The sequence below is a fragment of the Ornithodoros turicata genome, chromosome 1 (assembly GCF_037126465.1).
Source record: "Ornithodoros turicata isolate Travis chromosome 1, ASM3712646v1, whole genome shotgun sequence".
NCBI classification, from domain to species: domain Eukaryota; kingdom Metazoa; phylum Arthropoda; class Arachnida; order Ixodida; family Argasidae; genus Ornithodoros; species Ornithodoros turicata.
The window spans coordinates 61,352,866-61,375,679 of record NC_088201.1 but is presented as its reverse complement, the minus strand read 5'-3'; the positions used below and the strand labels follow the sequence as shown (position 1 = coordinate 61,375,679).

General features: G+C 45.5%; 2 protein-coding genes across 2 annotated transcripts; both read left to right on the top strand.

Annotated features, from left to right (window-relative positions):
- The first annotated feature begins 7,066 nt into the window (after nucleotides 1-7,066).
- On the top strand, nucleotides 7,067-22,357 carry LOC135378293 (nucleoporin SEH1-like). Its single transcript, XM_064611284.1, has 8 exons — nucleotides 7,067-7,287; nucleotides 8,387-8,437; nucleotides 11,918-12,023; nucleotides 14,778-15,036; nucleotides 15,160-15,399; nucleotides 16,712-16,814; nucleotides 21,536-21,614; nucleotides 22,064-22,357. Exons 1-8 carry the CDS (start codon nucleotides 7,177-7,179, stop codon nucleotides 22,225-22,227), a joined length of 1,113 nt encoding a protein of 370 aa, XP_064467354.1. The 5' UTR covers nucleotides 7,067-7,176; the 3' UTR covers nucleotides 22,228-22,357.
- Nucleotides 7,286-8,273, top strand: LOC135378294 (U6 snRNA phosphodiesterase 1-like). The gene has a single exon (XM_064611287.1). It carries the CDS (start codon nucleotides 7,370-7,372, stop codon nucleotides 8,213-8,215), a length of 846 nt encoding a protein of 281 aa, XP_064467357.1. The 5' UTR covers nucleotides 7,286-7,369; the 3' UTR covers nucleotides 8,216-8,273.
- Nucleotides 22,358-22,814: the final 457 nt, after the last annotated feature.

Here is a 22,814-nt window from a genome sequence, read left to right as displayed (position 1 = left end):
AAGGGAGTCTGGCCATTAATGGGTCATGCCTATACCTGAAGCTCCACCCACTTTTTCAGCTTTCTGACCAATGGAGTCTTGAAATATGGGGCGCTATCAATCAACCTATCGTCACCATTTGTCCCCCTATCCAACATGGGCAGCGCCATTTTGGGTGGCAAGTGGGTTGGATGGAACTGAAATGGATACCTCGCAATCTGCAGAACCAGTGTATTTTTGGTGCAAATTTGATGAGCGCCATCTAGGGAGCGTAAGGCACGTCGGGAGTTGTGGTGGTGGTGGTGCGATGTTATAAGGAAGAGGAGGAAGAGGAGTGAGGTCTGCCTGAGGTCGGGAGTTGTCGTCTGCTTCCGTCGTTGCACCGCTGCCGGCAGAACCACCTGCTGGGACACGTTCTGTCGTCGGAATGATTTTTAAACAAATCTACATGAATAGTTGGAATATAAAAGGCAAGAATGTTTATATCCATGAAATCCAGCAACTAAATATAAGATTGTACAGCACAGTCCCGTTTTTGTTATGATTTCGCTGTGATCGCCGCGATCGCCCTGTTCACTAGGCCTAACATCGGCGACAAAACGTATTATTTTCGATTAGATATCGACGGATGAGCGTAAGTTGAAACTGATTTCCGAGAAACGTATATGAGAATGTGCATTTGCAGCGTAAAATCAGAGTAGTCTGTGAAAATTTTTTGTCACGAAATCCCCGCGTCACTGTGTTTATTTTCGACGCCATTTTGGGTGGCAGTATGGTGTCATGGCGACCCCCTTGGTAAAAAGCAAACCAATCAGAGGAGCGAGACTGTGATTGACAGGTCGAGCCTCTTTTTGTGACTCCTCCCAATGGCCAGACTCCCTTTTAATATACGACTCTGGCATACACGGCACTGCTACGCCGCAGTGCCGTGTATGCCAAAGGGAGTCTTGCCATTAATGGGACCTGCCTATACCTGAGGCTCCACCCACTTTTTGAGGTATCTAGCCAATCACAGGTCGAAATACAGTTGTCTATTCTTACATCCATCCAGTACTTATACCTCAACCTTATTTACTGGGCGCTACCATTTTGGAGAAAATTGACGGATTTGGATTGAAACGGATATCACTGGTGACAGACCAAAACGACGGATTTTGCGCCCACTTTTATCAACGCCATCTGCACGGAGAGAAGCATGTTGGGAAGGCTCAGAATAGACCTCTACCTGTTTGTAAACAAATGACGTCATAATGTTCGACAGCGCCACGAGTTTGGTAGAGTTGAACCACGTTCAATGCTAGTGGCGAACAAGGTCGTGCCCGATAGCCACGGTCTTGAGGGGATTACGATGGTCTCTGAAAAGGACGTGACCTTCGGTCCTACTTTTCTTTCAACAGGAGGCAGCGAACAATTGCCCATTCGTGGAACCCAGCTCTCCCCTTCCGATCTGTTTTGGTTTCGGTGTGTCTACCAATGTCATGATGAGGTTTCTCGGGTAGAGGTTTATTGCAGAAATGGTTGCTGGCAGAAGTGATTGGTCAGGATGGCGGTACAACCGCTTCTTCGTAGCGGACGGCAGCCGGTATGAAGTTTTATGTCACGTAATGTAAGTACGTACATTGAATCAAAAAGGAGCAAAGATGTATGTATAAATAAAATACAATTATATAATGCAAAATCGTCCTTCTTGCTATTTTCTTGGTATCACGGTCTTAACTAGGCCTAACGTTAGCGACGAAACATCCCATTTTCGTGTAAATAACGATGGCGGAGCGAAACTTGGAGCTGATTTTGCAGATGCGTACATGAGGATATATACTCACAGTATGAAATTAAAGTAGTCCGTGAAAATTTTTTGTCACGAAATCTCTGCTTCGCCGTTCCAAGCACCATCCTCCATCTCGGAGCAGAGGTCTCGGAGAAAATTTGGTGTCATGGCAGCGCCCATGGAAAACGGTAACCAATTAAATGCGCCCAAGTTTGATTGACAGGTCGAGCCTCTTTTTTAGGCTCCTCCTAATGGCCAGGCTCCCTTTGGCATACACGGCACTGGCTTTTCCCTTCCCATCGTGCAAGTACAACGGTCGCATTGGATGGCTCTCAAATAAGGTACCACAATAACTGCACGTGAGGTCCACGTTGCTTCTACGGCGAGCCCTCTCACCAGCACCACCACCACGTTGCTGCATCCCGTCTGCGAATTCCCATTATTGCTGCTTTCTGAATAGACAGACGCTTTGTCACGTGCTTTTTCCAACCTTTTCTTTCTTTCATGCGCAGAGACGTACTGCCGTAGCGTATCAACCCTACCTACCCCGTTGCAAAATCTGTGCTTGGTGCTGTGTACTCTTTAGTGGCAGCTAAATCTGTGCTTGCTGTCGTGTAACCTTTGGTGGCATCATGGACGTTCAGGACCTGCCCTCGCTACAAAAGCTATGCCACTGCGGTGTCTTCACTGTCAGAACAAGAGAGGAAGTCGCTCGTGTGGACGAAGTTCGGTGACAGCAGTTTTTGTTATCCTTTTTCCTGTGCTGTTTTGTGCCGACGGGAAATAAAGTTTATTTCCTAGAAAATTGGCTGGATATATCGAGCCCAGAAACTGAACCATCTCTGCGTCCCGTGGAGACGCGGATTTTGCGTGTCGGATGCGGATGTAGAGGTTGGTCGCCGTTGCGTATGTGGATCGGATATGATATGGATGTGTTGTGCACGGATGCAGGTCGGATGGCAAAAAGCTCACCGCGCAGGGCTTTACCGTAAACAACGCTCTGCACCAATATGGCGTCAGCCGGCTGGCGACTGGAAAGCAGTGCTGTAGATCAAAGACCACTAGCTCGAGCGCGCAGGTAAGCTACGACGACTATTGCTCTTGCACAAGGGCGCATGTTATTTGTTGCACAGTTCGACGCAGGCAAAAACGATACGTCTATGGCAGGGGCTTTCACTACTCTACACTTGCACTGTTATTATTGTACTACTTTTCTGATCGCGCGCAAAACCGACTGGGGTAGTGGAATGAGATTGTCAAATGGGGTCTTGTCAAAATTCAAACAATCACACTAAGTCGACTTAGCCGGTTGCGTAACTTGACCAACGGCACCAATGAAGGAGTCTCACAAGCGATGGTTACCGTAGGCTTCACTCTGTCCAACCTCATCAGCAGTGTTCTGTTCCTTCCGCAACCAACACACACTGCGAAGCAGACGAGCTTCGAAGCAGCCATTTCTATTCTCCTTCGATCCTCATACATCAACTAATGAACTTCCTCGACAACATTTGTTCCTGCTGCGACTGGCGTACATTGTAGAGCAGTTGGTACGGACGGGTAGTAGCCGACCTCCATGTACAGTCCTTTTCCAGCGGCTTGCGCACCAGCGCGAGGAATGGCCACACCACGGTTGCGGAATGGAATCACCCATTCCAATTCCATTCCGTGGGATGGAGACTTGTGATAATTCCATTCCTTTCAATTCCTCGGAATGAAAAGGTATGGCATATTCCCACTCCTGGAATGGCTTGGCAACCCCATTCCATTCCTTTAATTCCATCAATAAAAGAAAAGGGACCGGTAACCGTGCTGGGTAGCCCAGCAGTGCTATAGAGGAAATTGACATTTACCCATCACGGAAAAAGCAAAAAGACAAGGTTATTTTGGCCTTGACTGTGTGGCACCCAGAACAGTCCATTCCAATTCCATTCCGCCTGCGAAAAAAAATGCCTAATTCCATTCCATTCCTAGGACAGTTTCCACCATTCCAATTCCATTCCGGGCTCTGATAAATCTGGAATGATTCCGGAATCATTCTAACCTCGGAGTGGCAACTCCGCAACCCTGGATCACACATTGCGAAAGAAGCTGCGAAGCAGCAGCAGTAAAGATCTCAAATCTTGCATGCTTCGCATTCGTTCGCAGTTCCCATTTGTCGAAGCAGTGTCCAAAGTACGAAATTTCCAGCTTGCAAAACTCACATTTATAATTTTTCAGACACCCACAAATGGCTCGCACACAGCCTATCATAACACAAATAATACAGACAAGAGATAGGCTAGCCAAGTTCCATTATGGATGTAGGCAATTCTCTTCTTACTGAAAACAATAAATCTGCCATTATGCGTGGCTTCACAACGAAGTGATTGGAGTTTTTTGGATGAGATGGTTTCAGATCTATGTTGCCCGACGTGTGGTTGCATACTACAGCTGTGCCATCAGTATTCCATCTTCATCACCAGTTAAGCGTAGCGGAGCAGGTTATAATAATAACATGTTTACTACAAAGTATAAACAGAGTGCAGGTTGAGTGTCAGGGGTTCAGACAAGACTGATGCAAGAGAAGTTCATTTCAAAAAGGTCATTTTCAACCTGTATGCACATAGACTGACCAGATGTTATAGGTTTCACCCGAGCCCCTATGCAGGGCCCCCTACAAACTTTATCCAGCGGCACATGATATGAATGCAAAGAAAAACGTTCATAACACACGTCTTGCTCACTTCATAGCACCTACCAAGCTGGGGTGGTGCGGGGTGTGAGTTGGCCTAGTTAATGCAGAAGAAAGCAAAAACTCGCAGTCAATCTCTACTCTTCAGCTTTTCATAACATGCACACTGTTTTTGCTCGCATATGTCCAATTAAAAAATAAAATTTCAGAAACTGAGAGATTTGAGAGCAAACGCATGAAGAGTCCTGGAGTAGGTGTATCAACACAAAGCAGACATGCCGCTAACACTGGGCATCATTTCAATGCAGAACAGAGGAGTTTGCCTCACAGTACATTTTCGTTCTGTCTTTGTGTGTTTCATAATGTTCAAAAGGAATTTCTCTCTTTAAATAACGGTCAGGACCATGTCGCAGATTCTGTCTCACAGTCTCCGCCCCACCTGGAAGGTACACACTCGAGCATATCGCAGTACGTGGGTGGCTGCATCGAAGGAGGTCCATGAATCGTGACGTTTGTAGCCGTTAGCATACCCTTGTAGCCAAATGGCTCTCCTCCACCACTTTTCCGTCTGTATTCTTTCAGCCAGTCCTCAAGATTGGCATTAGTCTTCGTGGCCTGAAAAAAAAAAAAAGTAGCTTGCATCGCTCTTCTCATTTTTATGTTAATGTTTCTGCCGGCCCAACTGTACAGGGCAGCCTGCTTTAAAAAAGAATGTAGGACTCTCTCCATTTGAGAGCTCTGCAGGGTATTGGGCATAGAACTTATTGGTGACTTTCGTTAAGTTTATTGTACCAATCAGTTGATGACTTTGACTGGTAAGTTGGAACACTAATTGACAGTCGTGAAATAGCTGAAGAACCTCTCGCAGACGAAGTTGACAGTCGTTGCTTAGTGATCAAGCGAGTTTGAGATCACTGGAACGAAATTGGTGGAGGTGCCGTAGACATCGAAGGTTGCTCTGTCGATTTTCTGGGTCTATATGCTCTCGGACACACTATGCTCCGTAACACCAAAATGTTACATGAAATTTGTTAGATGCTACCCACGTAGAAGTTTGGAAAGACATAATTCTACATCAAAACTGCACAGACTGGGTGACGTCGTGAACAACCATTGCAGCCAAAGCCATCGCGAGGAGAGTTTGCACCGAGGGCAGGGTAAACATAAAGCGCCCCTCCCCCCACCTCTCAGTGTCTTCAGAAGCCCTATTTAACAAAGAATAGAAAACGCTTATTTGCACTTGCGAGATTGTAAATTCAAATTCTCTTCATTCCCGCTTTATACAGTCGAACTCCTTTATAGCGAACACCTTTTTAACGAAAATACCACTACAACAAATTTTTTTGCGGTCCCGCTGGAGCCCTATAGGTCCAATAATGGACATCCTTTTTAACGAAAATACCTTTACTGCAAATTTTTTTTGCTGTCCCCTGAGTTTCGTTGTAAAGGAGTTTGACTGTACTGTCCAGCCAACCTGCCAGGGCAGCCGTTCGGTGCCCTCTCCAGCGAGGGTGCCTGGGGCGGCTGCCCCCCCCTCGTCGCTACGGCTCTGATTGCAGTTACGGTCATCATCACGGCAATACAGTGAACACTCATAGGGTTTTTAGCTCCACCCCAGTTCTTGAAGCACACCCATGTAAACTGTGGTCATAATTTTCATGGATAAATGTATGTCACAGCTCTGTCACTGAGGGGGGCCTGTATAAGGTTCAAGTCAACGAGAACAGTAACAACGTGGGGCTTGCTGCAGTTACTATGTATACAAATTCAAAGCTCCTAACTTTGTATGATTGTCTAATGTAGCTTATATTTTCGGAAGGCCCCTCATCTAGCTTCGCTACAGGGCCTCCCTTGCCAACTGTATGAGATATATTTCTAAAAAAAAAAAACAATCGACTGTGCGTGTCACAACTGAGAGAATTGAGATCATTTTCTCGACAGGTACTTACCACTCGCGGTTTTTGCTTGTCTGCCTCGACTTGTTGGGTAAGCCGCTGGAGCTCCTCAGGGCTAATGTGTGAAAACTTGCAGGCAGTACCGTAGTCGCAGCTTCCCGCTTGTTGGAATCTGCGGCACGGCTTCTTCTGGGATTCCGCTTGCAAGACGGTAATGGCGTCACGAAAGTTCTCGTAGTGCAACTTACGCAAACGAATATGGTGAACACCTTGCAGATGTTTTTTACGATTATTCACATTGTCTGGGAAACTCTTCCCGCAATAATCACAGTGATATCGTCTTCCCATTTCTCAGTGTGTATGGAACACCGCTTATTTTCGTTTCGACAATTTGGTTTGTCGTGTGATAGCATGCAGGAAACGAAACACTGTAGAGTCAAACCGCTTCTGGTAACGCAACACATAAACAAACCTCACAGCCTTGTTCTTGTTCTCCGCTTCTCCGCAAACACTCATGCGTACAATTCAGACTGATGCTTCAGAGCCGCAGTTTCGTAACTGCAAATGGAAAGAACATCATTACAATTATCTCGATGTTATAAATAAAAAGTTCATGTCCATTACTACCATGGTGTAAGAGTAACTTAAACGATGTTAATATGTTGCATTTCCTAATGCTTTTCATAGTCGGGCGCTACTTTGGATGGCGCAACCAGTGCCTTTGGCGATAAGTGGCGATAAGGCAAGGCGACAGCCATATTGTTATTTGTGTCTTGGGGCCGTGGGATGCGCGCGGGTTTTAGTGGTTCGCACATTTACCTCGTGGTCAATATCTGGATATTAACTTCCATATTATTTAAAAGATGCACATAGCACGAAGTATCGCTGCAGATCATAACGACCTCATTCATGATGTGGCATTTGACTTTTACGGAAAGCGTCTTGCTACCTGCTCTAGTGATCAGTATGTGAAGGTGTGTAGTGCTTTGTAACTTTAAACATTTTGAAGTTTACATTACTATATAATAAGTGTCAGTGTGAACAGTTCGAGCTGCCATGAGTGACGGAGGAGGGTTGACATTGCTGGCGACTTACCAGTCGTCTGATAGCAGCGGCGAGGAGGATTCTTTGAGTCCGCCGCCTAACAAAGCAAGAAAGGTACACCCACCGTCAGAACTACAAACCAAGACTCCGAGGGCTTCGAAAGTAGCTTTGCCTTTACCTGCTGATGTCCTTAACTTGTACGGCGACCGCATTGATCCATTTGGTTGGGAAGACGACTCGTCAAAACATGATGGCAGAGTCAGAGCCTTTGCTCACGGACCTGGTGTCTGGGCGAGTTACATCTATGTTCCAGCTTCGAGCTCCCAAAATTTGCACGGATTGATTGATAGGCTTTGTGATGGATTGGACTACCTGAAGCCAAATAATGTGGAGTCCTGCCACGTTAGTCTATCCAAAACGGTCAAGCTCCAGTACCACTGGATTCAGCCAATTGCTCACCGTCTGCGTGAAAAGTTGACCCCTTTCTCTCAGTTTCCATTGTACCTGGGTTCTCTGGAGGTGTACACAAATGAGGAAGGTACCCGAACTTTCCTTGGACTGAAAGCTCTTGCTGGAGAGAAAACATTAAAGGACATGGTAACAGAAGTGGATGCATGCCTAGAAGAGTACGAACTTCCAACCTTTTATGATCCACCGTCGTTCCACATGAGCCTTGCATGGTGTGATGCCAAGCACGAAACCACACTGGAACGAATACTTCCTGACCTGGTTGTCAAGATGGAGTTGTATGCACGCAGGTTCCCGGCAGTTAACATGACATACGTGAACACAATTTGTTTTCGAGCAGGAAATAAGCTGTTTGAGTTTGGTTTGTCCTCCCATGTGGGAACATTATGACACTGAAATCTTGTTGATGCTTTAGCGATGAAAAGAATAAATGAGGTGTCTAATTCAATGTGTTTCTTTGTTTCATGGTCAAAGTTTCAGCACTAGTAAGATTTCAGTGCACTGCCTTGAAGGACCATGAAGTGGATTCTCACACTGCATTGCCTTTTTCTTTTCGTTAAGGTGTGGGATTTGGACGATACAGGGAAGTGGCATTGCACCGCTAGTTGGAAGGTAAGTTTTTACATCCCATGCAAACGTTCAAGGCTGCATTGATTTTAATGAACCCTGTGTACAGCTTGCTACAGCAATAACTTAAACATTGTTTTGCCCTGTGGAGCGGGGGGGGGGGGGGGGGTGACACCCTAGCGCCACTTAGGAGAAATGAAGCGTGAGAAGGTTTGGGCTATCCCACTCATGTTACAGGGGTGTCTGTTGTTAGCCAGGTGCCCTGTAGGGTCGTTCCCCGCATATGGTTCAGAGCACCTGGCTAACGACGGGCATCCCTGTAACACGAGTGGGATAGTCCAAACCTTCACTGAGTTTATTTCTCATGTGTCTCACCAGGCGAAGCTGCGTTCAGGTAAACGTTGCAGCAAGCTGTACCACTTTAGAAAGTGTCCTCGAGAGTTAATCGAGCTGCATTTGGCCCATTTGCCCAATCACATCCTGCCCACTATTGGGACTTAATGCAATTATACTACTTTATTTTTGATAATGGTAATATTTTCTTTTTTTAATAATGAGTATTGGATAGTGTACAAATAATTAATTTTGTTTTTGGCTATGGCATGTTGTGCTAAAATGATTATCGTAGCCAACCTGTGGCACGTGAAACAGGTCGGTGATCGGCATATCCTGTAAAAACCTTTCCCTTCCCTTCAGAGAGCGCGTAAGTGAATAAGGAGGTCGAACAACTCAGGGTGGGGAAGGTGCTTACGCCGGGATTCGAACCTGGCCCTCCTGAGTTGTTAGATTTCAATGTTTCTGGGCGTTTGAGGCTCACGTGTTTGTATCGTACACGTGTGTAGCATGCCTCGGGTAATTCTCGTTGTTTAAGTGATGGAGAGTTCGCCGCAGGTAGTGCCGCACCGTACCCATAGCGGACTACAGCGGGGAAATGAAACCTCGTGGCTGCTTTCTACGCCGACACTGTTACACAAACCAGCGGGATGGCTGAGTGGGTAAAAGCATCTGCTCGTTGGTGGTAGCCGAGGTCGTGCTGAAGACTGGGAGACGGTGGTTTCGAATCCTACCACCGGCTGTGCCGTCCAGGATGCACAGCAACCACCCTGTCCCCCACTCCTTCCTGCTGTCCTCTCCATCTGCCCACGTGTGTATGCTGCTCATAGCCACAGGTGCTTCGCGGCGCTGGCGTGGAATTTAAGAAAAACTGTTACACAACGTGATGACATCGTGCCAGTTGATGGAGCTGGGCCTCCAAGCTCAAGCTGCACTGCTCATGGCTTTTTTTGGCCAGTTTTGTTGTTTAGCAAGTTTACTTGTGCAGTGAACAAGACGTCGTAGAGCGAAAATATTTTGTATGGTGGCTCCCAATATACTACTTTACGAATGCTGCAGGGTTTTGAGCGATGCTAAGTGTCACTTCCTTGCTCTTCCAAGCAGTCTTGTTTGTTTGTTAACTGTGGAACATAGCTACAGTTATACAGGGTGTCCCACGTAACAGTTGCCAAGTGTATAAAAAGAACGAAGCCATCTTTGTGGATGAAACCAAGCGCATGTTGTTAAAGGAGCATGGAAAGGACTTGGAACATATATTTTTTTTACACCATCATATGAGCATACCACCTCCAGGAACCATCACGCAAAATATTTCCTTTGAGAAGTGCAAATTTATTGAGAAAATTGCTTTGCAAGAGACCGCCCAGGGGCTCCTCGCGTCTCGTGATGTCAGGTTGGCAGAGAGCTCTTCATTGGCCGCCAAGAATTATCTGCTAGCGAGAGAGACCAATCGAGATGCGCAAAAAGCGATGGCAAAAAGAAGTCGCTCGCCTCAGTATTGGCGAGGCACATGACGTTGCAGACTGGCCGCCAAGGGAAGCAAGTTTTCTGACCCGGGAGATTGAAAGCTCTCTTGCACTCCAGGATTACGAGCTACGCTCATAGTTTTTCGTGCGAATGTGTGTCCCAGGGCTTGTAAACCTAATTTCTAGTCCTCCCGACATATTTGTTCTCGAGTTTCTCCATCCTCCAGGGGCACTAAAATGCAAAAACAACTTGCTCTCAAATGAAAGTCTGTGTTTCAATTAGTATATTGCAAGCAAAATTAGTTCATACAGAGCTACCGTTTAGAAGAAAAATGCAGAGCTGTCTTTGGCGGCAACGAATGGGATCCCCAGGCGGCAAAGATTGGCCTCATCCAATGAGGCAGCAGGAGAAGCGCGTGCATACGTATCGTGAGTGTGTGGATTTGGAACGGGTCCGATCGTAGTGTTCCGTATATGCGCGGAATGACGCGCACTGCTGAATTTTTCAATACCGATTCACTGAATTGTAGCTCACAACAGTTCTCGCGAATGTTCCACTGACAACATTTATCTTCACGTCCTTAGGAGAGCAACGCCAGTCCGCTTCGCAACACGCACTGTGTTTTTCACCGGGACTGCTCCATGGTGTGGCACGAGCGTGCACATGCAGCATGGACTAAAAACACCGATGCACGAGCTGAAACAACATTCACTGCTTAGCGCCAAAGCAAAAAAGAGTCCAGTATAAGTCGCCGAAGCTGATAACCAGTATTGTTTTTTTTTTTTTGTTGTTGTTTCTTTTTCGTTCTTTTTATTTGGTTTTTTATTTATTTATTTATTTATTTTTTTATTTATTTATTTATTTATTTTTTTTTTTTGTTTGTTCATGCTAGTTAGCTAGTTCACTAGAAGTAACAAACTTTTTAACTATTGACTTGAGAGCCAAGGTGTCGATGAACAGGTTGTAGAGTAAGTTGATACATTTTCGAATAAGGTATCCTCAACGCGGCACCCTTTACGGGTTTCTTCTTTCCCTGTCAAAAAAAAGAAAGCCTGCAAATTTTAAGAGTACCACGTGACTGCCTTCTCACGCGTCTAGCACATCGCGCTTTGCAAACGCCCTCATGCATTTGCTAGAGCAATGATATCCACCTTATCTCTACATGCTCTGCCAGAAAGGGTTTGTTGTCAGTGTTAGCCCATGGCTTGTTTCCACGATACGTCATCGACTGCTGTTTATCCCGAGGGTAACATTCCGAGGACGTGGGCATTCCCTGCGTTGTATCTTGTTGTCGAATCATTTGCCTCCCGCTACGTAGAATACGTGAAGAGGATGTGTGGGAGTGGACTTTGAAAACATCACGGAAGCATCAGACGAGCAGATGAGGAGATCCTCCGCTTGCTCCTCCCTGTAGGTGTGGGTCCACTGTCGGCTGTCATGACAAAATGCGAATAGCTTGCAGGAGAGTTGTTTGGGGTTAAATGCTCCTGCCAAACATATTTGTTTCAATTACCTCAGGGTGCGAACTTTCCCTTTAAGCGAACACAGACATTTCACTTACTGTAGATATTGGGCACAGTCATGTTTTACCTGAAATGGTCTGACCCTCAGCATACTCTGTGTTGGTGGGCTTGCTGAACCCATGCGCCTGTGGTACACTACCATCCTTTGTCCACATTTTCACCAATCCTTATTGTGTGTCAGCGTTATCTGTGTTTTGTGCAGACTCACAGCGGCTCTGTATGGAAGGTGACCTGGGCTCACCCTGAGTTTGGCCAGGTTCTGGCAACATGCTCCTACGACCGCACAGCTGCTGTCTGGGAAGAATTAGGTAAAGCATGGATTTACGTAGCTTTATATGTCATAGTAGTGTTATCTGCAAATAGAAAGTTAGCAGGAAATGCAGGGTGTTTCGCCTAACATGTTAAAAGCCATATTGAAAAGTGTACTTGTCCGAAAGCCATGGGGCAAGCACCACGTATCTCGGGGAGGGGGGGGGGGGCTTTTACCATGGCTTCCGAGCACTGACAGAAGTGCCACTGACAGAAAGTGCATGATGGATTTATCCCATGTCATTGCAGAATACATTCCCTACCAGAATTATAACACCCAACACTAGAACGTTTATTTGACTACTGGTTACAAATTACAAAGCATACAAAGCGTAATGGCGACCGAACTCCGTTCCAAGCGTCCATCTTCCTGCGTGCATCTCCCTCTCTCCCCTCTAGTCCAGTGTTCGTAGACTCGTTGCACAGATGTGACTCTAACCGGGTTTCAGTGCTCACATCCTACCCCAAAACAAAACATTGCAAAAACTGTCGTTTCGAGGCCAGCAAATTGTTGGCCACACTCAGATCTCCAAAAGACGTGATGCGAAGACCCCATGGAAATGCCCTTTAAATGTCCTGCCCTGCCATGCCATGCCAATTCATAAATTCCATCCATTTAAAGCGTGAAGGGTCTGTAGTATGCTACAAGGGTCTTTGCTAAGGCCACTTTTACAGGGAGACTCTGGGACAATTCAAAATTATTATAGTGACAGTGTAAATATAAGTTCGATAGATTCTTCAGAAATGAGAAACAAAGTTGGTTTTGCGGTGGTGGACTTACTAGTTGCCAAAAGAGCTGAGGGGGGGAAGCTTATATCGAAACCGAAACTCATGAAGGCTCCATCTCCAGCCTCCTGTACCTGGCATGACTCCACAGCTAGTCTTGCGCAGGCCGTCGGCTGTCTGCTTAGTTTTGGCAACTTCTTTGTGTGACATGGATGACAAGTCATCTACTTTCTCGATTTCGTTGTAAAGTACTCGCCACCGGTAGAACGGAACCTGCAGAAAGGCGCATGCGAAGAACACAGAATACCGGTGAAGTGAAGCGCAGTGTTTCTGGACTGCTCTTCAGTGGAGGAGTGCCGAATCACTCAAAGGAAAATATTTTTCTAATTGTCTGTACTGCTTGGGGATGAGAAATTGTGTCCACAGAAATGTCATACAGTACGGATTGATGTCGCACTGTTAACTCAACACGTTTTTGGTGCGGTGTTTCCCTTTAAGAGAGCAGTCTAGAGGCACACAGCTTTGTTTCTGTTTTTGGTCGGTATGGAATGTTAGGTGCCCGAAAATGGTTTTCTCCGTAGCAAAATTAGGACGCCTGCAATAGCCCCCCGAATCTCCCATGCGCGAAACACCCTCCTTCGTCTTCACGATAGACACATGATGAGGGCCGCCACGCACGTCACTATGTGACGTGAGCGGTAGGGACACTCCTCATTGGACCTGGGATCATGTGATCCAGGTGAGCAACGCTGTGCAGGCTGGAGCGTCTGCTACTGCTTCGGAGACGCTAGGCATTCTCCGGCTGCGTGATGTCCGAAACGGAGGATTCGAAGGCTGTCAATGACACAACCTCTATTTTTTGTGATCGCTGACACCACGGGAAGAACGAGTGGTGTAGCACAAACCTAACTGTGTGTTGTACAGCGATACCCCAGTGCTTCCCGACAGTGTGCAGCCTGGCTGACCGTTTTCACTGCACAGTTGGTTCAGTGGCTAACAGGTGGCGCCACAATAGTGCCGTCATTGCTTGCTTTCTGCTACTGTGAGTTCTATGAGCAATGAGAGCCTGTGCCTTTTCCTGGTGTGGTACTGGTACTGTGTACTGTGCTGTCGCACCAGGAAGGTCTTCAGCGACGCCATCGGAATGTGAGAACTGATGGGGACATGTGGCTGCTGCATCGCCATGCCGACTGAGCGGGGCAATATCTGCTGCTGTTCCATCGCTGACGTACGACAAAAGCGCTCGGGGGTGATTGATAATCGCTCTCGCTAAAGTATAGACTCCATACTCGAAGGTTTGTATAAGGCTTTGTATCCTGACGTTGAATTAAAGTGAGCATCTTGCTTCTTCCTGGCTCATTTGGCGGAACCTTATGCAAGCGACAGTCAGGTGTTGCCTTTCTTATTCACACAACCCTGAACTCCGTGCTGGTGAGCTATACGGCCACACACTTCGCTGATGTAGGTAGGTACACGACAGATCAAACAGTCTTTGCCGTCACTGGGAAGTAGCGAATACGTCGGAGAGACACCCAACAGCAAACGCCTCAGAATCTCTCTTTGAACAGCGCACTGGCCCGTACGTCGCTCCCCAGTTGTATATGTACACCAAAAGATTGCACAGAAGCCACGGATGTTACTCTTGTGATCGCAATCTTATTTTGTCGGGCTGCATATATGCTTTGTTTTTCAGAAAATGTGATATAAATCATTTAATGAATGGCAGTCGACAAGAAACGGCTTGCAATGTTCGTAGCAGACGGTACTAAAGTGGGTGTGGTCTGCAGTTGGAGCGCTCCGACCTGTCACTGCAGCAGCGATTTTGCAAATTAATTGCGCCGCGGTGAAACAACTTTGGACAAATATTTTGTAGGAATGCTTTTCACAAACTGCTTTACAAGACGACAGCAGTTTTTGTACATGTTGGATACCACTTCAATGCTCCTTTAAGCGTCTATTGTTACACGAACAGAAAAAGTGGGGCATTTCTGCAACCATTTTTGACTAAGATGGCCAGCTACTTTCAGTTGCAGATGGCACGAGCGGAGCAGGGGAGCGTGGACAGCGGCACTGGCTGAAGCGGACAAGCCTAGTCGACAGTCGGACGTCAGTGACAGACGTCAAGTTTGCTCCAAAGCACCTGGGCCTGATGCTGGCGACGTGCTCGGCCGATGGCATGGTGCGCGTCTACGAGGCGCCGGATGTCATGAACCTGAGTCAGTGGTCACTGCAGAGTGACATTAACTGCAAGATGTCTCTTAGTTGCATTTCCTGGGCAGATAATAGGTACATGTTGTCAACACATTGTCCCTAAATACAGACGTTGCAAACTTTTTTCTTTTGATCCTAGAAGATGTTTCACTTGTTTAGATTGCATGGTACATCGTATTACTGAACTCCCTTTTGCAGCAATCGTAATCAACCTTCGATGCTGGCTGTAGGGAGCGATGATACAAGCTTTTCATCGGGAGGCAAAGTCCACGTCTATGAGTACAGCGAAGGAAGCCGCAGGTGGAGCCGTGTGGAAAGTGTAGTGAACCTGACAGACGCTGTGCATGACCTCGCTTTTGCACCATGTGTCGGGCGGTCACATTATTTGCTGGGCGTTGCTGCCAAGGATGTGCGCATTTTATCAATCAAGCCTTTGCAGTAAGTGCATGGTACATCGTAGACCATATATAGTCAATCTCATGGCAGTTGTGGAAGTGTTCAGTATATCCGATGAATTACTACAAGTGACATCACTAAATAGTACCCCTGCCACACACAGACAGTCTTCAATGGCCATTAAACATGAGCGTAGCGCCACCGAGTGCATAACGTGTCAACTTGTCAAAGGGCATTGGATCCGATGCTCCCTGGCAGGTTGACACGTTACACACCTGGTGGAGCTACGCGCATGTTCAATGACCGGCGGCATGGCGGAGCGTGTTAAGGCATCCCGCTCGGTGGTGGTAGCCAAGGTCGTGCTGAAGGCTGGGAGGTGGTGGGTTCAAATCCTATCGCCGGCTGTGCTGTCTGAGGTTTTCCTTGGGTTTTCCCGGAGACTTTCCAGACGAATGTCTGCGCAGTTTCCCCCTGAAGTCGGCCCAGGATGCATACTAACACCCCTGTACCCCACTCCTTCCTGCTGTCCTCTATCCATCTGTCGACATCTGTGCGCCGCTCATGGCCACAGTTGCTTCGCGGCACTAACACAGAATAATAAAAAAAAGCATATTCGATGACCATTCGTTTCAATTGTCATTGAAGACTGTCCGTGTGGCAGGGGTATAAAGCTGTTTCAGGCTTATTGGCACTTCATCAGTTTTGACTGTCCAGTGCTGGTATGGCAACATTTGAGTTATAAAATCCTATATTACAAACGCAAAACGGAAGGAACGGCTACAAAGCACACTGAGCTGGCACAGTGCAAGTCTTTGAGCTTAAGCTTCCGTTTCCTGTTGTATTTCACTTGCTTTGTACTGATGCTTTCATATGGTGAGGCTCTCTCCCTGTGGGGCGGATATCTTGTTTCATGTGGTCTTCGGGTCCCTCCCTCCCTCTCAAAGATTGCTGGCGTGCACTTGAAGGATACTACAGGAAGCTTGTGTGTTGTCTGTGGTGGGTAGTTGTGTGGCAATACCCAAATTCACAGCAAGAGTAACCATACACCCCCTTCTTTCCCGTACAAACATAGTTTTTCCCTTTCTTTCACCCACGTTTTTCCATTTTCTTGGCGCACCCACCACCACACTGCTGATGTGGTCACAATAGGACCAAAACAACTGTCCAGTGCAGGTCTAGCTGTACTATATGCTGTGCAGAAGTAGGTAGAAACAGGTGTCACCAAATCCGCCGAAAATTTACCATGCAGAAATTTTGTCGTGTATGAAGTGACTTCTAATGGTCTTAACATTATGCTGATTTCACAACAAGACTGAACGTATGGTTGCTTTAATCTCACATACTACATTTCAAGAGTGGACCTGAAGACTGGTCAACAACAACAACAACAACAAGACGGAACTGCTGCCAGGTTTGAGACACGACAGCTCGGTCATTTCGATGACCATAATTCACTGGTATGCTTGCATGTGCACTGACTTTGTCGAAGCATGTTATGCCACGTACCTAAAAAAAAAAGTACCTTCTTTTGTTCCATAAATTATGGAGCATACAATTTTCTAGGGTGGAGCCAGAACCATTGTGCAGCATTGTACAGTACAGTGTTGAGAAAACAAGATGAAATTGCGGATTGTACTTGTTTGCATATGTGTGTCACTGACTGATTTTCTAAATGTCTTGAAGGCCACAAAATCAGTTCTGATTTTCAGACAGCTTGAACTTGTTAGGCAATCTCTGAAGGAGCTTTACGTGTCCTTATTTGTTCTTGTTGTATCTTTACGCGCAAAATCGTGGCGAATTCCTACACGTTTAAAGTTCCATACAAATTTATATGTGCTAGTGTCGTTGCAGCAAATGCCATGTGATTGTCAACAATGTACTGTAAACGTATTTTTATTCGCACTGTATTAATTTTTGCGAATTTTGTGACCACTAAAAGATCGCGAAAATTTTTACTCTCGAATAAAAAGGCATAGTACAGCTTGGGACAAAAGTTTACGGAACCCGGCACCGGCGTATTTCTTTATTGGAACAGCCTTCTGCTGGCTATAAGGACGAGATTGAATAAGAAACGGGAGACTGGCTATTCTATCCATCCCTCAGTATGTGTGTCCACTCCTGCTTGCGGCCAGGGTGTTACTGCAATGAAGAAATGAGACACCCCGGTGTTCCGTAAACTTTTGTCCCAAGCCGTACCTTGATAGACTGATGCATTGCCTTGATGCATTGACCAGATACACTCTGTCAGTTAAGTTGTCACAAAGCAACAAGCAGTGCTAAGAATACCTATTCCTTTATTTTCACATTGGTTCTACATTCTTGAAGCCAGTCCTGCTTGCACAAAACCTGAACAAATAGTGGTGTCATACACATATATTTTCTGGGAAGCTTCAATCAACCATGCAGCATGAACGGGTTTGATAGTCTCAGCACGGAGTTCCACCTTGACTTGGGAAGGAAAACAGTTCTTGTCCCGCATATCTTTGACACATGTGGCATACCATTGAGTGAACTGTTCACAGACGATACCTTTTAACAAGGAATTCACTGCCACGTCGTTGGGTTGCAGTTCGTAGGCGTGTCCGTCCATTTCATCGAACGCCTTTTCATCGATGCCTGGCCAAGGTTAGGTCAGGAGAGCCCTTTACGTATTTCACACTTTGGGCGGACTGACCAAGGTTAGACCACAAAGGTTGGACTGACCACACGTTGCCGCAAGAAAAAGCGGAGTTCACCGTTTCGATGGAACTGCGTTCGATGAGACGTCCATTTTAGACGAAGCGGGGTTTGATGAAACGGCGTTCGATGAAATGTCACGGAACCGTTCGCAGGTACGACTTGTTGGAACTTGTTTTCAGACATGTCATGTAGCAAGCACTTTTGAAATTGATGAAAAAAAAACCTCGAAAACATGTACCAACCGGACGGCTAATACAGCTGGTCGTTAAGCCTGCAAAAGGAAACTGCCCTGGAATTACAAAATTAAATACATGCGGATAATTTCGCAAACGGCTGAATGAGCGATTCGCAAAAATTGATATGTATCTCACAATTAAAAGTATGTTTACAGTATTTCTCAGATACTAGAGTTTTAGACTAGGTTTTTCGACTGTAACTCAACTTGCACAATTTTATCACAACCTGGGGTAGGTGATGGATGGCGGTTCTCTATTTGATTTATGTTCATAAACTTTACCACTGCCTTAGCTTCCTGTATTGCACAGAGTTTTGAGTTAACTACACTGCCTTTTCAATGGTGAGTAATGACCTGTTTTGCATGTGGATTAAGTTCTGAAAACTGTACATTCTGATAGTTCGTCCCTTCCCTGTTTCGTAAATGGAACATCAGGGTTGCATCAAGGCCTAGCGTTGAGGTGTCTTAATTTTTATATTCATAATCTTCCTGGTGTGAGATGCTATGATGTAACCGTACGTTTCTGTACAGGCAACACAATATCACACAGATGTGCTCTTGTAGCACGTACGTACTGAGATACCCCAACTAGGGCGCTACATAGTGTTAGAGTAATCTACAACTTTGTTAGCTAAGTACAAACATTAAGACTGCAGTAGGTAAGCACTGCATTGTGCAGTTTCTCTTTGTGCAGTGGAGAGAGTAAAGTTTGGAGAAACCATGTGACAATGTCTGTCCACTCACAAGGCAGCAATAAGGAAGTATTTGTAGACCTTGAAATATTGCCCCATTATTGAGGAGAGGGACCAGTGAAGGTGTTCCATGGGCAATAGGGGAAAGAGGGAAACTGGGGAGCTGTGTAGACAGCAGGCCTACTGGAATAGTGTGTTATGAATAGAGATGGGAGGAATCCAGAATTTCTCGAATCCGAATCCAAGGAAGGTTCTGCGAATCCACGAATCTTTCGAATCCTTTCTTTAAAAAAAAAAAAGTTTTAAAAGCCAGGGAAAAAAACACTTCTACCAAAAAGTGTTTTGAAGCAGAATTTGATGTATTTATTTAATGTAAAACAAATTAAATAATAGTTCGCTTTCAGGAGAAAACATACTCGTATACTTCTTCCTAAATGCAATTTATTTAACATGTTGTTCATCAACTAGAGGAAATACACAAAATTCTGAATTTCTTCCATAAAAGTAAGAAACAATCAAAAGCCAAACTGTGTTACTTTTAAACTTCTAATGTGTGAGCTTTATGTTGTGGTTTTGGTTTGCCCCGGAGCCAGCAGGCCAAGCAGGCGTTCGGCGGACTCCGGAGGCACCAATTTTATAAAGAAACAAACAAATGTGGTTGGAGGATTTGAAAGATTCGATTAGCTGTTTTGGGCACTGGGATGCGGATTTGCGAATCTCGAACCCGTGCCTAGGATTTGCGGGTTCGGTTGGCCCAACCCTAGTTACGAATGTCACAAAGAAGCATCATGTCACAGCACAGAACCCGAGAGTAGGGACCACAAGAAAATACGTTTTTCTTGTCATCCCTAATCTCGGGTTTTTCTTGATGGATTTTTGCCCCAAGCTCCGTTGCTGTTTGAAAACATTCTTTAAAGGATCAGTGAAGACTCCCTCTACAAATTTTTAGTTTTTGGCTGTGATGTATTGTGGAATAATTAACATGCTCTCTTAGACAAGAACGACAATCGTAGCTGATCTGTGTCATGCGAGAGGGATGTCTTTGATCTGCATAATATCTGAAAACCCCTCCCCTCATTCAGGGAACCTGTAATTGAATCAGTGATGCAGATGCCACTCCATGAGTTAGAGAGTCCACCGCAAGTAGTGTCGCGCTCTGTCCGTAGCAGATAATTTTCTGTCGTCAAAGCCTCCTTTTGGTGGGCCTGGCCTGGGCTGGGCTCAGGTTTGACATTGTGGGCTTTGGCCATGCCTTGGTTCGTACATTGACGGGCCTGCATCAGGCTCAGGCCTGTGATGCTCCACTGTTAGTTAGCCACATTTAACTTTTATAGTCTGCTCCTCTGTAATTGACAGGCCAGATAGCCTAGAAATTTCTCCGGCCCAAATCTAAGGATGCGGCCTGAGCAGTGCTAGAGTTCTTACGTGTACTTTTGGACAAATCTATCCCTCAGTAGGTCTACAGGGGTATTGTCACACCAAAATTGCTAAAAAAAAACTTTTGTTTTCAACAGATGTTATGCAATACATGCAGCCTCAGGTTAATAGCCACAGCTCATGCCACAGAGCTGTGTTGTCCTTTAGTAAGTCATATTTCTCTGGCCTTACCTGAAACGAAGTCTCTCACCTACACAACCTTAGTCTGACCAGAGCTGGAATATGCCTCTACAATCTGGAACCCATCCCAACATCTCTCAATCGACAAAGTAGATTCTGTGCAGAACAGAGCAGCACGGTTTATTGCTCGTGATTATCATCCTTTTTCCAGGATGTTGGCCATTAAAGCCCAACTCTCTCTTACTCGTTTGATTACCCGATGAAAGGTATCAGGCCTGGTGTTTGTTCATAAGTTATATTACGGTCACCCTGTTTCCCACCCCACTTACTGTCAAACCCCCTCACAAGTTATTTCCAAGACTTGATCACCCGCACAAAGTACTTGCTCCACCTACGCGAACCAAAAAATTCCTCTACTCTCGGCACCAGCTGACAGTGTCAAACTGGAATGACCTTCCTGCCCACATAGCATCAGAACAAATTAATTCTTTGTGGTGAGTGAACGAATTTTGTGTATTTTTGTATACATCGTTTTGGTATTTGTCTTTTTTTGGATACAAAACCTCCCCCCTTTATGTAAATCCCTTCACTCTTTGCTAGTCCAGATCTTTGCTAGTCAAGTAATTCTTTGTCTCTGAACAGTAAACCTTAGACTCATCACCTCACGGAAGACACTTGCACCATAAGCAGTTTTACATTTGAGTTTTCACAATTTATCGTGCCAGTATCTCCATCTGACGAGAACTTTTTGGGTGTACCCAGAAACCTGCCCAGAATGCATTTGCAGTATTAAATTATGACATATAGCAGTATGAAAATGGGTACTCTGTTCATTGTAACACATTGAGGGAAACAAAGTGACATCATGAGGGTGCCACATGTATTGCTGCACAATGGTCTGGCATGAAAGTTTTGCAGTAATGCTACAAGTGACAGTGTGAAAATTACCTTATTTGTGTGCTGTAAGCATTTTTGTTACCACTTGAACTGTTCCATCTGATTTTCTGTCCTGAAGGTTTGGCAAGTAAGTTGGAACATCGTTGGAACTATACTCGCATCAACGGGTGATGACGGCTGTGTAAGATTGTGGAAAGGTAAATCCTTTGTTCCATGTGTTTTCCCCAGTTGTTCCATGCAGGGTATGCTCTGCACTCAGGAAATACGCGTATATTTTACACATACATGGTTAACATATTTTGTCGGGTGCTTTTCGCACCTCGTCTAAGGGGGCTTCTGCGCAACATTCTGACCCTAATTGTAGCATCGTTTTCCTTGATTTTCATAAGCCGTTGTTCTTTGATAAGCCCACGAATTTTTGTGAAGAGCACTCACTGACACAATGCTTGTGCAGAAATTTCAAGAACATTCTTGTTGGTAAAGTTGCTGTACTCCTCGATCACAAAACACTTTGAACAGCTTTGCAAACCCCCTCGATTCTGGATTAATTTCTAGGTTGGGAATCACCACTGCAATACTCACTTTTGTTTTGTTCAGTGATTGATCTTCTTTCTTCTTTTTCTTACTGGTACATTGTACCGTTCAGCAAACTACATGGGAATTTGGAAATGCATAGCCACCCTCCAAGGTGAGGGAATGACACTCCATCCAGAGAAGCTGGCAACGGAAGAAAAGCAGGTGGTGGGAACTGGAATGCGTTTCTCCACTCTGTCTCAAGTCACACACCCTCCACATGTGCCACGGCATTAGGATCCATTTTAATGTACATATTTAATGTCGGGGAAGCACTGTTCTGCATGATGTGATTTTGTCAACCAAGTGATTCCTCTATATTTGCTCGAATCATCTTTTATTAAACATTTGTCTGGATCATTGTGAATGCTCTGTGATGGTCTCTCAATCAGCTTGTGAGGACCTTAACACATGAAATTCCAAAATTCCACCTGTGTGTAGCGTATTGTAAGAATATTGTATTGTGTTTGTGATGCGAAGGGGTTATGGGAATTTCCCATTTTCCTCATTCCCTTGTCATGTGTTTTTGGAACGAACACCGTGTTTTATATGGTGCCACCTTTGATGGATCAGCTGGCAACGTGCTTTCACGAGGTTGCAAGTTTGAACCCAGCCGAGGATGCTAGCAGTTTGGTGTTATGGCGCAATTTGCTCAGGCATGATGCCTTCCGCTAAGCACATAGAACACAGGGTGCCCTGTGTTGAAATTTTAGTGCACACTAAAGGGAACCCTCACACGGACAAAATTAATCCACAGGCGGGCCATCGTTCATGATTACAGTAATTATTATTCTTATCACTATGTTTCTTCATGTATTGAACGG

Excerpts from the sequence above, each read along its gene's own strand:
- LOC135378293 (XM_064611284.1), top strand. The coding sequence starts at position 7,177 with ATGCACATAGCACGAAGTATCGCTGCAGATCATAACGACCTCATTCAT. Across the intron at positions 8,438-11,917 it reads ATTGCACCGCTAGTTGGAAG|ACTCACAGCGGCTCTGTATG; the intron begins GTAAGTTTTTAC and ends TGTTTTGTGCAG. Across the intron at positions 15,400-16,711 it reads TTATCAATCAAGCCTTTGCA|AGTGGACCTGAAGACTGGTC; the intron begins GTAAGTGCATGG and ends CTACATTTCAAG.
- LOC135378294 (XM_064611287.1), top strand. The coding sequence starts at position 7,370 with ATGAGTGACGGAGGAGGGTTGACATTGCTGGCGACTTACCAGTCGTCT.